The sequence below is a fragment of the Hyla sarda genome, chromosome 3 (genome assembly GCF_029499605.1).
Source record: "Hyla sarda isolate aHylSar1 chromosome 3, aHylSar1.hap1, whole genome shotgun sequence".
Lineage (NCBI taxonomy): Eukaryota > Metazoa > Chordata > Amphibia > Anura > Hylidae > Hyla > Hyla sarda.
The window spans coordinates 334846706-334862343 of NC_079191.1; the positions used below are offsets into that span (position 1 = coordinate 334846706).

The 15638-nt window shown below is 39.2% G+C and overlaps 1 protein-coding gene across 1 annotated transcript in view; it reads left to right on the plus strand.

The window, feature by feature from the left end:
* Nucleotides 1–354: 354 nt before the first annotated feature.
* Nucleotides 355–15638, plus strand: part of LOC130362592 (visual pigment-like receptor peropsin) — a 44832-nt gene continuing 29548 nt past the window's right edge. Inside the window, exons 1-2 of the mRNA XM_056567356.1 lie at nt 355–526; nt 4931–5136. Of these exons, the coding sequence (XP_056423331.1) occupies nt 406–526; nt 4931–5136 (327 nt within the window). The 5' untranslated portion in view covers nt 355–405. The remainder of the gene's footprint in view (nt 527–4930; nt 5137–15638) is intronic.

Here is a 15638-nt window from a genome sequence, read left to right on the forward strand (position 1 = left end):
AATATGCATTGCTAACTATTTTAGTAATTGTAAAATATGGTCGTTTGTATTAACAAAGCTAAAGGTGCCTTAGGTAGGAGCACCCTATGATTATATGACCCCGTCTGCCCTGTCTTTATTTGATATATATCCAGTAATGTTACAAGACATCTTTCTGTAAACCTACCTATTATATATGCTGTTCAGTGACATACTGTGGTGTATTTATAGCCAGGATTAGAGAATAAGGAGGAGGGGGTCAAACGTTTACACAGCTCCCTGTCTGTTGAGAAGATTTTCATCCTTAATTTGTTAATCTTGGAATGCAAGACACAAGCAAGTGCTAAATGCTGGACAGAAGGAAAATACTTAGCATTTATGCCATTATATAGTTAATTTATTATTTTCATTCAGCTCAAACATAAAATGTCCATACAGTTTCCACGGCCAGCACCATGGAGGAACAACAATATGACCCTACCCCAAAAAGAAAATCCACTGTCAGAGCAAGGGGAGACCATAATAGGTGTCTATCTTCTATGTCTAGGTATGTACAGTCAATACAATGAAATATCATTTCTTATGTAGGACAGGTTCCATAAAGGAAGACCAATGGCAGCTAGTCATCTATGTACCTTTCTATTTATGTATCTTCTAGAATTCTGTAACATTATTGAAGTGATCGCTGTTACCATTTGTTTAAGGTTTATTGGTTAAACAGTGGTTTTTTTTTCCCTAATGCATTGCTCATATAAATCTTCATGTTTCTAGGCCAGGGTATAACATAAGCTCTACTATGATCGGGTACAAGTGGATCTGTCATTAACACAACCGGATCTGTCAGGACTGAGCAACCAGCTAATTCACTACACTTATTACATAATGTATATCAATGGAACTACTTGTGTCTCAATGCATAGTCCATGTCTCATTGTATAACCAACTTGTGTTAACATACAATCCAACAGCTTAATGAGCCACACTATTCTCTTGAAATACTATTGGATTAACATAGATCGATAAATAACTAAATAAATGCATAAATAAATAAATAAATATATAAATACATAAATAAATAGATAAAAATGTAAATATTATACAGATAAATACAGTAGATAGATTGATACCATCTGTCTTAATAATATTTTTATCTATCTGTATAATATTACATTTTTTTCTAGATAGATTATACAAAATACTAGATAGATAGATCTATAGATATATCCAAAAAGAAACAGGGGCACTCCCGTTGATTCAGTGCAAAGTGATGTCTTTTATTCACTCCACCGTGAGCAGTGCTCACGGTGGAGTGAATAAAAGACATCACTTTGCACTGAATCAACGGGAGTGCCCCTGTTTCTTTTTGGATATATACTTTATTGGACCTCTTACCAAGGTTTACAGCAGGAGGCACCCACACACCTTATTATTCGGAGTGCTGCTTTCTTCTTCCTCTAGATCTATAGATAGATAGATAGATAAATAATAGATGGATGGATAGATAGATAGATAAATAATAGATGGATGGATAGATAGATCTATAGATACAACAATCCTAATAAGCAGCACATCCACCCAGCAGACCAACGTATAAGGTGATCACCATCATCGGGTTCCTGGTCAGGGAATCCAACTTAAATCCATAAGAAAAGATCACAGAACACATAGGCTTCCATAAGGTGCATTTTATTGCGTCCTCACAACATCAGGTGCGACGTTTCGGAGACCTCTCGCCTCCTTTCTCAAGCAAGAAAGGAGGCGAGAGGTCTCCGAAACGTCACACCTGATGTTGTGAGGACGCAATAAAACTGCACCTTATGGAAGCCTATGTGATCTATAGATAGATAGATAGATATCTTAGAGCTCAATGTAATTGCCTGCCTAGTAATGCTAGGAGGGAGATAAATCCCTGGACTACATTCTTGGCCTAGAAAAATGGTTGTCTCTTTTTAAGTTAATTCAGGCATCAAATTGATATAAGTTGATACAGATAATCAATAAATCATATAATTTATAGATTTTGTCCATCTTTCTTTATTTATTTTTTTTCCAGTTCCAGCAACAGCAGTATAATCACTATTACTTTCGACATCTGTGCTTTCTAAACGGTGTGTCTCCAGCAGTTGCAAAACTATAACTTCCAGCATGCCGGGACATGCCTTTGGCTGTCTGGCATGCCGGGAGTTGTAGTTTTGCAACAGCTGGAGACACACTGTTTGGAAAACACTGGTGTAGACAGTATAAGTTGGAGTAGAGATGAGTTGTATTATTATTTTGCAGAACACATTAGAATGATTCTTTTTTTTGAACACTCATTTTAGGCTAGCATTGAGTCCATTGTTGCACTGACAGATGTATCTATTCAGTCTCTACAATAAAATCAATATGCCCCGTTTCATTTCATTGACAGCCATTATCGTCAATTTAAACCATTTGCTTTGCACATGTATATAATAAACCCCAAAACACTACAACAAATATTATACAAAATAGAAAATCTTTATTGAAAATTCATATAAGAATATTACACAAAATAAAAAAAAGCACCAACAAACGGTTCCCTCAAGCAAAACTTGTGCCCTCCCTGGGTATGGTTGACATCCATGCTGGGATTTCTTGTACTTATTGCTATTCTGTATTAATATGCGATGATTATCTTATGCTCTCAATTAGTTGTATGGTTTCTTTATAACGAGTAGTAAGTAAATGTAAATGTTCTGTTCAAATAATTTGTCAAATCATGAGAATGCACATGCGCTACATAGAAATATTGGGCTCCTTGCAAATCTCAGGTGAGATCCAATATGCCAAATGTCACTAAAGAATACATCTCAGCATAAGGGAGAATGAAAATATCCTGTAATATTTCCTTCTACTACTTCCTTCTATTACTCCTACATTGTGCCAAGATCTGATCCTCTTTTTGATAAAAAAAAAAAAAAAGATCTATAATAGATCAGATTTATAGCAGGTAATGTGAATGGGGCCTAACACAATCATATATAAAAAATTTTTTTAATACATTATAAAAATTAAAAAGGTTTGTGTTGTCTATAAATATATATAGCTATACACATATACTATAGATGTATACAATACAGATTTAACCCCTTAACGACAATGCACGTAAATGTACGTCATGGTGCCGTGGAACTTAACGCACCATGACGTACATTGATGCTCCGCCATGGCCGCAAGCACTGGACCGGTGCTCGCGTCATGATCGGCAGGTCCCGGCTGCTATCAGCAACCAGGGACCCACCAGTAATGGCGGAGATCCGCGATCGCGCCTATCTCCGCCATTAACTCCTCAGATGATCAATACAGATCACAGCATCTGCAGCAGTGCGGTACTTTAAATGGATGATCGGATAGCCCGCAGCGCTGCCGCTGGGATCCGATCGTCCAGCATTGCAGCCGGAGGTCCCCTCACCTGGCTCCAGCTGTCTCCCGGGGTCTTCTGCTCTGGTCTGAGATCGAGCAGACCAGAGCAGAAGATCACCGATAACACTGATCAGTGCTATGCCCTATGCATAGCACTGAACAGTATTAGCAATAAAATGATAGCTATAAATAGTCCCCTATGGGGACTATTAAAGTGTAAAAAAAAAAGTAAAAAAATGTAAAATAAAAAAGTAAAAAAATTTGAAAAATCCCCATCCCCAATAAAAAGGTAAAACGTCAGTTTTTCCCATTTTACCCCCAAAAAAGCGTAAAAATTTATTAATACACATATTTGGTATTGCCACGTGCGTAAAAGTCTGAACTATTAAAATATATTGTTAATTATCCCATACAGTGAACGGCGTAAACGTAAAAAAAAATTTAAAAAGTAAAAAAATTGCTGCTTTTTTGTCACATTTAATTCCAAAAAAAAAATATTATAAAAAATGTATAAAAAGTAAAACCTAGGCAAAAGTGGTACTTATAAAAACTACAGATCATGGCACAAAAAAATGAGCCCTCATACCGCCCCATATATAGAAAAATGAAAAAGTTATAGGTGGTCAAAATAGGGCAATTTCAAACATGTGAGTAAATGAAGAAAAGTAGTCCAGCAGTCCCTTAAAACGTAGATCCTTTATTTCACTTTTCTTTAAAAGTACAGAGCACACACCATCCACCTTCACCTGGTCAGCAAACAACTCCTATGGACCATAGGTCCATAGGAGTTGTTTGCTGACCAGGTGAAGGTGGATGGTGTGTGCTCTGTACTTTTAAAGAAAAGTGAAATAAAGGATCTACGTTTTAAGGGACTGCTGGACTACTTTTCTTCATTTACTCACAAGTTTTAAGCCTGGCCGGGCTCGGGTCCTTGCAGACCGTGGAGGAGGTGAGCTGATAGAACTTTATTTCTTATTCAATTTCAAACATACTCATTTTGTTAAAATGGTTTGAGTTTTTTTTAGTGGTACAATTATGGAAAAGCATATAATGTGGGTATCATTTTAATCATATTGATGCACAGAATAAAGAGAACATGTCATTTTTACCATAAAATGTACAGCGTGAAAACAAAACCTTCCAATATTTGCTAAATTGTGGTTTTCTTTTCAATTTTCCCACATAAATAATATTTGTTTGGTTGCGCTGTACATTTTATGGCAAAATAAGTGATGTAATTACAAAGTACAATTGGTGACGCAAAAAAACAAGCCCTCATATGGGTCTGTGGATGGAAATATAAGAGAGTTATGAGTTTTAGAAGAGGAGGAGAAAAAAAAATGCAAAAATAAAATTGGTCTGGTCCTTAAGGCCAAAATTTACCCGGTCCTTATATGTATATATATATATATATATATATATATATATATATATATATATATATATATATAATTTAGGTGTTTAGGTGCTACAGCTACTTTTACATTTGAGACTTTCACTACCATTATTTATGCTACTTGTTCTTCCCATTGGTATAAGGTTAACACATTGTACTTCTTATTTTCAGGATGGATGTCATGGTTTGGAAACAGTATTGTCATTTTTATCTTGTACAAGCAGAGGAACAGTTTGCTGCCCACAGATTATCTGACATTTAACCTGGCGGTTTCAGATGCCAGTATTTCTGTGTTTGGCTACTCGAGAGGCATCATAGATATCTTTAATGTTTTTAGAGATGACGGCTTTCTCATTACCTCAATATGGACCTGCCAGGTAAGAAAGGAGAGAAGATGAGATCTGTGCCCTGTCTGTGAATGTAGGTTTGTGAAGTATTGGGAATTTCTAAGGCTGGGTATGTCTGGCAACCGGCATAGGTGAACTCAGCCTAGATCTCGACACAACTGATGCTGCAACTGATGACAATGTGCATCAGTTGCATGGCATTCGGCGTCCATTGTTTCTGGACGCCAGACAGGGGAACGCAGCTTGTGGTGCCGTCTGACATGTCCAATTATCCGGCGTCAAAATTGAGATGCTGGATAATTGTGAATGGGATCAGTTCTAGCATCACTTAATTCCTGGAGAAAGAAAGAAATATGCCAATCCCCCACACATTGCGGTACTAGAGGAGGGATGGCTGCTTGGCTAGGTTATAGACAACTGGATAGATCCTGGAGCAACCCTTCTTTAACCCCTTAAGGATGCAGGGCGTATCCATACACCTCCGTTTCCGAGTCCATAAGGACTCAGGGCGTATGGGTACGCCCTGCGTTCTTCCGGCCCCTGCCGCTCGCCGGGCCGGGACCTGACCGGGATGCCTGCTGATATCGTTCAGCAGGCATCCTAGCATATCACCCTGGGGGGTCCTGAGGTCCCCCCATATTGGCGATCACCGCAAATCGCGCGTCAATTCAGTCGTGCGATTTGCGGTTATTCTGGGTCAAATAGGTCTCTGGTGACCCGGAAAAAAAGGGTGAATGGGGCTGTCCGAGACAGCCCCATTCACCCTTACTCATCAGGAGTGAGGTGGCACGTGTGCCGCCTCACGATCACATAATTGATCACGGACCAATCACGGACCTGCTGGGGAAGGCGATGGGATCAGAGATCGGCACCGGCGGGGGACTCCTACCTCGCCCTGGTCTGGCTGGGGTCCCCTCAGGACCGGTGGCGGCGACAGGAGCAGCAAGATTGGTCCCGGCGACAGGATACAGCGGCGGCGGAGAGGTGAGGCCTGTTCACCTCCTGCTGTTGCTTAGCAACAACTCTCGGCATGCAAAGCCAAAGGGTATGCTGGGAGTTGTAGTTTTGCAACAACTGGAGTTCCAACTACAACTCCCAGCATTCCCTTTGGTAGTCTGTGCATGCTGAGGGTTGTAGTTATGCAACAGCTGGAGGCACATTTTTTCTATGAAAAAGTGTGCATACAGCTGTTGCATAACTACAACTCTCAACATACACAGACTACCAAAGTGTATGCTGGGAGTTGTAGCAGTATGCCTCCAGCTGTTGCAAAACTAGAACTCTCAGCATGCCCTTCGGCTGTCAATGCATGCTGATTGTTGCAGTTTTGCAACAGCCTGAGACACATTGGTTGTGAAACCGAGTTTGTTACCTAACTCAGTGTTTTGCAACCAGTGTGCCTCCACCTGTTGCAAAAATACAACTCCCAGCATGCACTGAGAGACTGTACATGCTGGTAGTTCTAGTTTTGCAACAGCTGGAGGCACACTGGTTGCGAAACACTGAATTAAGTAACAAACTCTCAGTGTTTCGCAACCAAAGCGCCTCTAGCTGTTGCATAACTACAACTCCCAGCATGTATGGTCTGTCAGTGCATGCTTGGAGTTATAGTTTTGCAACAACTGGAGGTTTGCCCCCCCCCCCCCCCTCCATGTGAATGTACAGAGAAACTCACTGTAAACCTCTGCTGTGTGAATGTACCATAAAAACACTACACTACACTACACAAAATATAAAGTAAAACACTACATACCCCTACACAGCCCCCCCCCCCCCAAATATATAAAAAAAAGTATTGTATGGCACTGTTTCCAAAACGAAGCCTCCTGCTGTTGAAAAACAACAACTTACAGCATTGACGGACAGCCACTGACCGTCAAGGCATGCTGGGAGTTTAGGGCATTTTTGTGGCGGATTGAAATCCCCAATTTAGGCCTCAAATGAGGATGGTGCTCTCTCGTGTCGGAGCCCTGTCGTATTTCAAGGAAATAGTTTATGGCCACATATGGGGTATCTCCGTACTCGGGAGAAATTGAGTTACAATTTGTGGGGGGCTTTTTCTCCTTTTACTCCTTATGAAAAGGTAAAGTTGGGGTCTACACCAGCATGTTAGTGAAAAAAAATAAAACATTTTACACTAACATGTTGCCCCATACTTTTAATTTTCACAAGCGGTAAAAGGAAAACAGGACCCCCAATATTTGTAACACAATTTCTCCTGAGTACAGAAATACCCCATATGTGGGCATAAAGTGCTCTGTGGGCGCATAACAAGGCTCAGGAGTGAGAGTGCACTATGTACATTTGAGGTCTAAATTGGTGATTTGCACAGGGGTGGTGGTTTTACAGCAGTTCTGACATAAACGCAAAACAATAAATACCCACATATGACCCCATTATAGAAACTTCACCCCTCACGGAATGTAACAAGGGGTATAGTGAGCCTTAACACCCCACAGGTGTTTGACAAACTTTCGTTAAAATTCGATGTGAAAATGTGAAAAAAAAATGCTGGTGTTACCCTACATTTTTCATTTTTATAAGGGAGAATAGGAATAAAGCCCCCCCAAAATTTGTAACCCCATTTCTTCTGAGTAAGAATATACCACATGTGTGGATGTAAAGTGCTCTGCGGTCGAACTACAATGCTCAGAAGAGAAGGAGAATACACGAAAGCCTCCAAACCACTCAGGGACTCATCCGGCGCAGATGAGGAAAAGGCAATACCGCTAGTGAGGCAGTATAGGACCCAGTAAGGTAAGGTTAATGGAAATTTATTTAAGAACAACGCGTTTCAACACCAGAGCAGGCGTCTTCCTCAGGCTCATATGCACAATGAACGAAATTACAACAATATATAGAACAACATCCGTATCACAGTGTTAAACCAATAAAGTATTTGACTTACGTCACGTCATGAGACAGTGGACTTCACAGAGGGGGGCGGAAGTAATCCAAATGTCAAAGGGCGAGACGTAAGTCAGTGAGGATTACAACACATAAGTAAGTATATAAAAATAGACATATCATAGAAACCTAAGAACATAAAAAACATATAAAACATAAAAAAACACAGAGCAGCATAAATATATATATGTCAATAGGGGCATACAAATTGTATAGATGTATAATTATATTACCTATACCGTATTTTCAATGGTTTCATTCAAACCATCAGGGTATAGACATTTTAGCCTATAGATCCAATATGATTCTTTGTTAATTAATCTACGGAACCGGTCTCTCATATTTGTTGGTATTATGTCAATAACAATTAATTTTAAAAGCTCTGGGTTGTTTTCGTGGTACTGTGCAAAATGTCGCGAAACACTGTGCAAATGAAAGCCTTTTCGGATATTAAATCGATGAGTATTAATGTGGGACCGCACCGTCTTAACGGTGCGGCCCACATACTGTAAACCACACGCGCATTCAAGTAAATACACAACGTATGTTGATTCGCAATTGCAGTTTTCCTTAATCAAAAATGATTCTTTAGTAATATTTGACTGAAAAGAACTGCAACTGTCCTGAATAATGTTGCAGCATAAACAACGCGTTTTTTTACATTTATTATTGCATTTCTTATCCGATTTATTTAAAACCTTGTTATTTACAGTTGTGTCTTTTAATTAGCTTGGGGCTAAAAAATTGCGTAAAGACATTGGTTTTTTAAAAGTGATTCGGGGATGTGAAGACACTAAGTCTTTCAAAATAGGATCACATCTCACTATTGGCCAGTGTTTAGTTAAAATTTTTAGAATGGCATTAGATGCACAATTAAAAGTGGTGAGAAAATTGTGCCTAATGTCATTTTTTGGGGATTGATTTTTTGGGGGATTGTCAGTGAGTTTATAGCGAACCTGAGTGAGTTCATTTTGTTTTAAATCTTTTGTTTTATTATAAGCGTGTTTTAAAATGTCTTGGGGGTACCCCTTCTCAACAAACTTTTTCCTTAAAATACACAATTGCATTTTAAAATCGGCATCGTCCGTACAATTCTTTCGCATTCTCAAATATTGCCTGTATGGCACATTACGAAGCCATTTCGGGTAATGGCAGCTACGAAAATCTAAAAAACTGTTAACATCAACAGTCTTAAAAAAAGTTTTAGTTTTTAAAAAGCCACTATCAGTTTTAAAAATCTCTAAATCAAGAAACTGCACGGACGACTCTGCAAAATGAGGGGTAAAGGTTAGTCCATACATATTATTGTCAATGAAATCAACAAATTCCTGGGCCTGTTGTGGTGTACCAGTCCAAAGGATGAAGAAATCATCTATATAACGCCTATAAAAAAAAATATATACATAAAATGGAGAGTCAGGCTGTGCGATGTATTGGGACTCGAATCCCCCCATAAATAAATTTGCATAACTCGGGGCGAAACGAGACCCCATCGCACAGCCTTTTATCTGTCTGAAAATTTGAGTATTGAAATCAAAACAATTGTGCTCCAAAATAAATTGAATGCCTTCTATTAGAAAATTGCACTGATCCATATTAATATATTTATTAGGTTTTAAAAAATGTAAAATTGCCTCAGTACCCAAAGTGCCATCTATGTTAGAATAAAGTGCCGACACGTCTAGGGTGAGGAAAGGATAACTAGATGGAAGATTTAATTAATCCAGTTCCCTGATAAGCTGAGTGGAATCCTTGAGATTGGCCGGGAGATCTATCACTAATGGTTGTAAAAATAAATCGATATAATGTGACAAGTGTCCAGTAATCGACCCGATCCCCGATATAATTTGGCGACCGGGAGGACTAGTGGTACACTTGTGCACTTTAGGTAAATAATAAAAAGTAGCCAGTTGGTGAGATGTGACCTTCAAAAAACTTTTTTCTTTCTTGTTCAGAATTTTTTTATGATCAGCCCTATCAATGAGATCACAGTAAAGTGAATAGTGCTCAGGAGAAGGATCATGTGTAAGGGATACATAATAATTAGTGTCAGATAGAATATTGGCTGCCTCCTTTAGATACGCCATTTTATCCAATAAAACAATACCACCCCCTTTTCTTCCGGGGCGAATAATCAACTCAGGATTAGATTGTAATGACCTGATCACCCTGCGTTCAAGGGGGTGAGATTGTTTTCAAAGGAATGTGATTCAACCGAGAATGACCTAAAATTATTAGCCATTAAAGTGTAAAAAGTCTCAAGATACCCTCCACGGTGATAAGTGGGGTGAAATTGTGAAAGAGGTTTAACCTCTACATGAACTGTAGGCAAAGAAACAAGATCATTAGAAAGGAAATGTTTTGAAGATATGTAAGAAGTGCACAAAATTTGTGAAGATGTGTCTTTTGGTACCTCATATGAAGGGGCTTCATCAGGGGGAGAGTCCAAAAGTTTAGAACCTCCATCCGACTTGGTCTGTTGATGTGCAGAAATAGCAAAATGATGGGTGAGAGTGAGCTTGCGGACATATTTATTCAAATCTAGGCATAACTGGAAGTTATCCGGTTTAGATGTGGGGCAAAATGATAACCCCTTTGAAAGCAGTGAAGTTTCACTCGCATTCAAAAGGTAACTGGATAGATTGAATAATTTCACACACGATTCTTCTTTTGATTTGGTACAAGTGGTGTGGCTAAATTTTAGTTTTTTTCATTTGGCTCCCCCCCCCCCCCGCAACCCCTAAATAATGTTTTCTTTTTTGGGGTCTTTTGGATGGGGCCAATGATGTTACTGGGAAGAAGTTGGTAATTCTCCTCTGGAGAGGGCTCAATATTGTTGGAATGAGATGGACAACATCAGCATGGACCGGACGGGAGACTAAAAAAGAAGATGACTGAGATGATGTGGCCAAAGAGGATTCAGATATTAGTAGTACTAATATCTGAATCCTCTTTGGCCACATCATCTCAGTCATCTTCTTTTTTAGTCTCCCGTCCGGTCCATGCCGATGTTGTCCATCTCATTCCAACAATATTGAGCCCTCTCCAGAGGAGAATTACCAACTTCTTCCCAGTAACATCATTGACCCTATCCAACAGACCCCAAAAAAGAAAACACGATTTAGGGGTTGCAGGGGGGGAGCCAAACAAAAAAAACAAAAATTTAGCCACACCACTTGTACCAAATCAAAGGAAGAATCGTGTGTGAAATTATTCAATCTATCCAGTTAAATTTTGAATATGAGTGAAACTTCACTGCTTTCAAAGGGGTTATCATTTTGCCCCACATCTAAACCGGATAACTTCCAGTTATTCCTAGATTTGAATAAATATGTCCGCAAGCTCATTCTCACCCGTCATTTTGCTATTTCTGCAAATCAACAGACCAAGTCGGATGGAGGTTCTAAACTTTTGGACTCTCACCCTGATGAAGCCCCGTCATTTGAGATACCAAAAGACACATCTTCACAAATTTTGTGCACTTCTGACATATCTTCACAACATTTCCTTTCTAATGATCTTGTGTCTTTGCCTACAGTTCATGTAGAGGTTAAACCTCTTTCACAATTTCACCCCACTTATCACCGTGGAGGGTATCTTGAGACTTTTTACACTTTAATGGCTAATGATTTTCGGTCATTCTCAGTTGAATCACATTCCTTTGAGGACAATCTCACCCCCCTTGAACGCAGGGCGATCAGATCATTACAATCTAATCCTGAGTTGATTATTTGCCCTGCGGACAAGGGGGTTGGTATTGTTTTATTGGATAAAACGGCATATCTAAAGGAGGCAGCCAATATTCTATCTGACACTAATTATTATGTATCCCTTACACATGTTCCTTCTCCTGAGCACTATTCACTTTACTGTGATCTCATTGATAGGGCTGATCATAAAAAAATTCTGAACAAGAAAGAAAAAAGTTTTTTGAAGATCACATCTCACCAACTGGCTACTTTTTATTATTTACCTAAAGTGCACAAGTGTACCACTAGTCCTCCCGGTCGCCCGATTATATCGGGGATCGGGTCGATTACTGGACACTTGTCACATTATATCGATTTATTTTTACAACCATTATTGATAGATCTCCCGGCCTATCTCAAGGATTCCACTCAGCTTATCAGGGAACTGGATTCATAAAATCTACCATCTAGTTATTCTTTCCTCACCCTAGACATGTTGGCACTTTATTCTTACATAGATTGCACTTTGGGTACTGAGGCAATTTTAAATTTTTTAAAACCTAATAAATATCTTAATATGGATCAGTGCAATCTTCTAATAGAAGGCATTCAATTTATTTTGGAGCACAATTGTTTTGATTTCAATTCTCAAATTTTCAGACAGATAAAAGGCTGTGCGATGGGGACTCGTTTCGCCCCGAGTTATGCAAATTTATTTATGGGGGGATTCGAGTCCCAATACATTGCACAGCCTGACTCTCCATTTTATAATTATATTTTTTTTATTGGCATTATATAGATGATTTATTCTTCCTTTGGACTGGTACACCCCAACTGGCCCAGGAATTTGTTGATTTCATTAACAATAATACGTATGGACTAACCTTTACCCCTCATTTTGCGGAGTCGTCCGTGCAGTTTCTTGATTTAGAGATTTTTAAAACTCATAGTGGCTTTTTAAAAACTAAAACTTTTTTTAAGACTGTTGATGTGAACAGTTTTTTAGATTTTCGTAGCTGCCATTACCCGAAATGGCTTTGTAAAATGCCATACGGGCAATATTTGAGAATTCGAAAGAATTGTACGGACAATGCCGATTTTAAAATGCAATCGTGTATTTTAAGGAAAAGGTTTGTTGAGAAGGGGTACCCCCAAGAAATTTTAAAATACGCTTATAATAAAACAAAAGATTTAAAACAAAAAGAACTCACTCAGGTTCGCAATAAACTCACTGACAATCCCCAAAAAAATCACTCCCCAAAAAATGACATTAGGCACAATTTTCTCACCACTTTTAATTGTGCATCTAATGCCATTCGAAAAATGTTAACTAAACACTGGCCAATAGTGAGATGTGATCCTATTTTGAAAGACTTAGTGCCTTCACATCCCCGAATCACTTTTAAAAAACCAATGTCTTTACGCAATTTTTTAGCCCCAAGCAAATTAAAAGACACAGCTGTAAATAACATGGTTTTGAATAAATCGGATAAGAAATGCAATAATAAATTTAAAAAAATGCGTTGTTTATGCTGCAACATTATTCAGGACAGTTGCAGTTCTTTTCAGTCAAATATTACTAAAGAATCATTTTTGATTAAGGAAAACTGCAATTGCGAATCAACATACGTTGTGTATTTACTTGAATGCCCGTGTGGTTTACAGTATGTGGGCCGCACCGTTCAGACGGTGCGGTCCCGCATTAATACTCATCGATTTAATATCCGAAGGGGCTTTCATTTGCACAGTGTTTCGCAACATTTTGCACAGTACCACGAAAACAACCCAGAGCTTTTAAAATTAATTGTTATTGACATAATGCCAACAAATATGAGAGACCGGTTCCGTAGATTAATTAACAAAGAATCATATTGGATCTATAGGCTAAAATGTCTATACCCTGATGGTTTGAATGAAACCATTGAAAATAAGGTATAGGTAATATAATTATACATCTATACAATTTGTATGCCCCTATTGGCATATATATATTTATGCTGCTCTGTGTTTTTTTATGTTTTATACGTTTTTTATGTTCTTAGGTTTCTATGATATGTCTATTTTTATATACTTACTTACGTGTTGTAATCCTCACTGACTTCCGTCTCGCCCTTTGACATTTGGATTACTTCCGACCCCTCTGTGAAGTCCACGGTCTCATGGCGTGACATAAGTCAATTACTTTATTGGTTTAACACTGTGATACGGGGGTTGTTCTATATATTGTTGTAATTTCATTCATTGTGCATGTGAACCTGAGGAAGATGCCTGCTCTGGCATTGAAACGCATTGTTCTTTAATAAATTTACATTAACTGTACCTTACTGGGTCCTATACTGCCTCACTAGCGGTATTGCCTTTTCCTGATCTGCGCCGGATGAGTCCCTGAGTGGTTTGGAGGCTTTCGTGTATACTGTTGGACACCAGTTCCCTGGTGGATGGGATCAGCTGCATTTGGGATATATATCCATACTCTCACCAGTGTTGTGCCTGTCTGACAGCACAACCATCTAGGTAAGCGCTTCCAATAACTACATTGCGGAACCTTACCATCTTTTCATTGCGCTACGGAGCGCTCTTTGTGTGTTTTTGTAGAAGAGAAGGAGCGACATTGGGCTTTTGGCGAGAGAAGGTGTCTTTACAAAGCCCCCATAATGCCAGAACAGTGGACCCCCCCACCCCACATGTGGCCCCATTTTGGAAACTATACCCCTCACGGAATGTAATAAGGGGTACAGTGAGTAATTACGCCCCACAGGTGTCTGACAGATTTTTGGAACAGTGGTTCATGAAAATGAAAAATTTTATTTTTCATTTGCACAGCCCACTGTTCCAAAGATCTGTCAAACGCCAATGGGGTGTAAATGTTCACTGCACCTCTTATTAAATTCTGTGAGGGGTGTAGTTTCCAAAATGGGGTCACATGTGGGGGGGGGTCCACTGTTCTGGTGCCACGGAGGGCTTTGTAAACACACATGGCCTCCCACTTCTATTCCTACCAAATTCTCTCACCAAAAGCCCAATGGCGCTCCTCCTCTCTTGAGCATTGTAGTTCGCCCGCAGAGCACTTTACATCCACATATGGGGTATTTCCATACTCAGAAGAAATAGGGTTACAAATTTTGGGAGGCTTTTTCTCCAATTACCCCTTGTGAAAATGAAAAATTTGGGGAAACACCAGCATTTTAGTGAAAAAAAAATCAAATTTTTCATTTTCACGTCCAAATTTTGCAGAAATTTTTCAAGCACCTGTGGGGGTGTTAAGGCTCATTGTATGCCTTGTTATGTTCCTTGAGGGGTGTAGTTTCCAAAATAGTATGCAATGTGTTTTTTATTTTTTTTTATTTTGCTGTTCTGACACCATAGGGGCTTCCTAAATGCTACATGCCCTCCAAAAACCCTTTCAGCAAAGTTTGCTTTCCAAAAGCCAAATGTGACTTTTTCTCTTCTAAGCATTGTAGTGCGCCAGCAGAGCACTTGACGTCCACACATAGGGTATTTCCATACTCAGAAAAGATGGGGTTACACATTTTGGGGGGCATTTTCTCCTAGAACCCTTTGTAAAAATTTAAAATTTTGGGGAAAACCAGCATTTGAGTAATAATAAATAAATTCGTTTACACATCTGACTTTAATGAAAAGTCGTCAAACACCTGTTGGGTGTTAAGGCTCAGCGGACCCCTTGTTATGTTCCTTAGGGGGTGTAGTTTCCAAAATAGTATGCCATGTGGGGGGTTTTCTGCTGTTCTGGCACCATAGGGGCTTCCCAAATGTGACATACCCCCCAAAAACCATTTCAGAAAAACTCACTCTCCAAAATCCCATTGTCGTCCTTCCCTTCTGAGTCTTGTAGTGCCCCTACAGAGCACTTGACATCCACATATGAGGTATTTCCTTACTCGAGAGAAATTGGGTTACAAATTTTGGGGGGCCTCT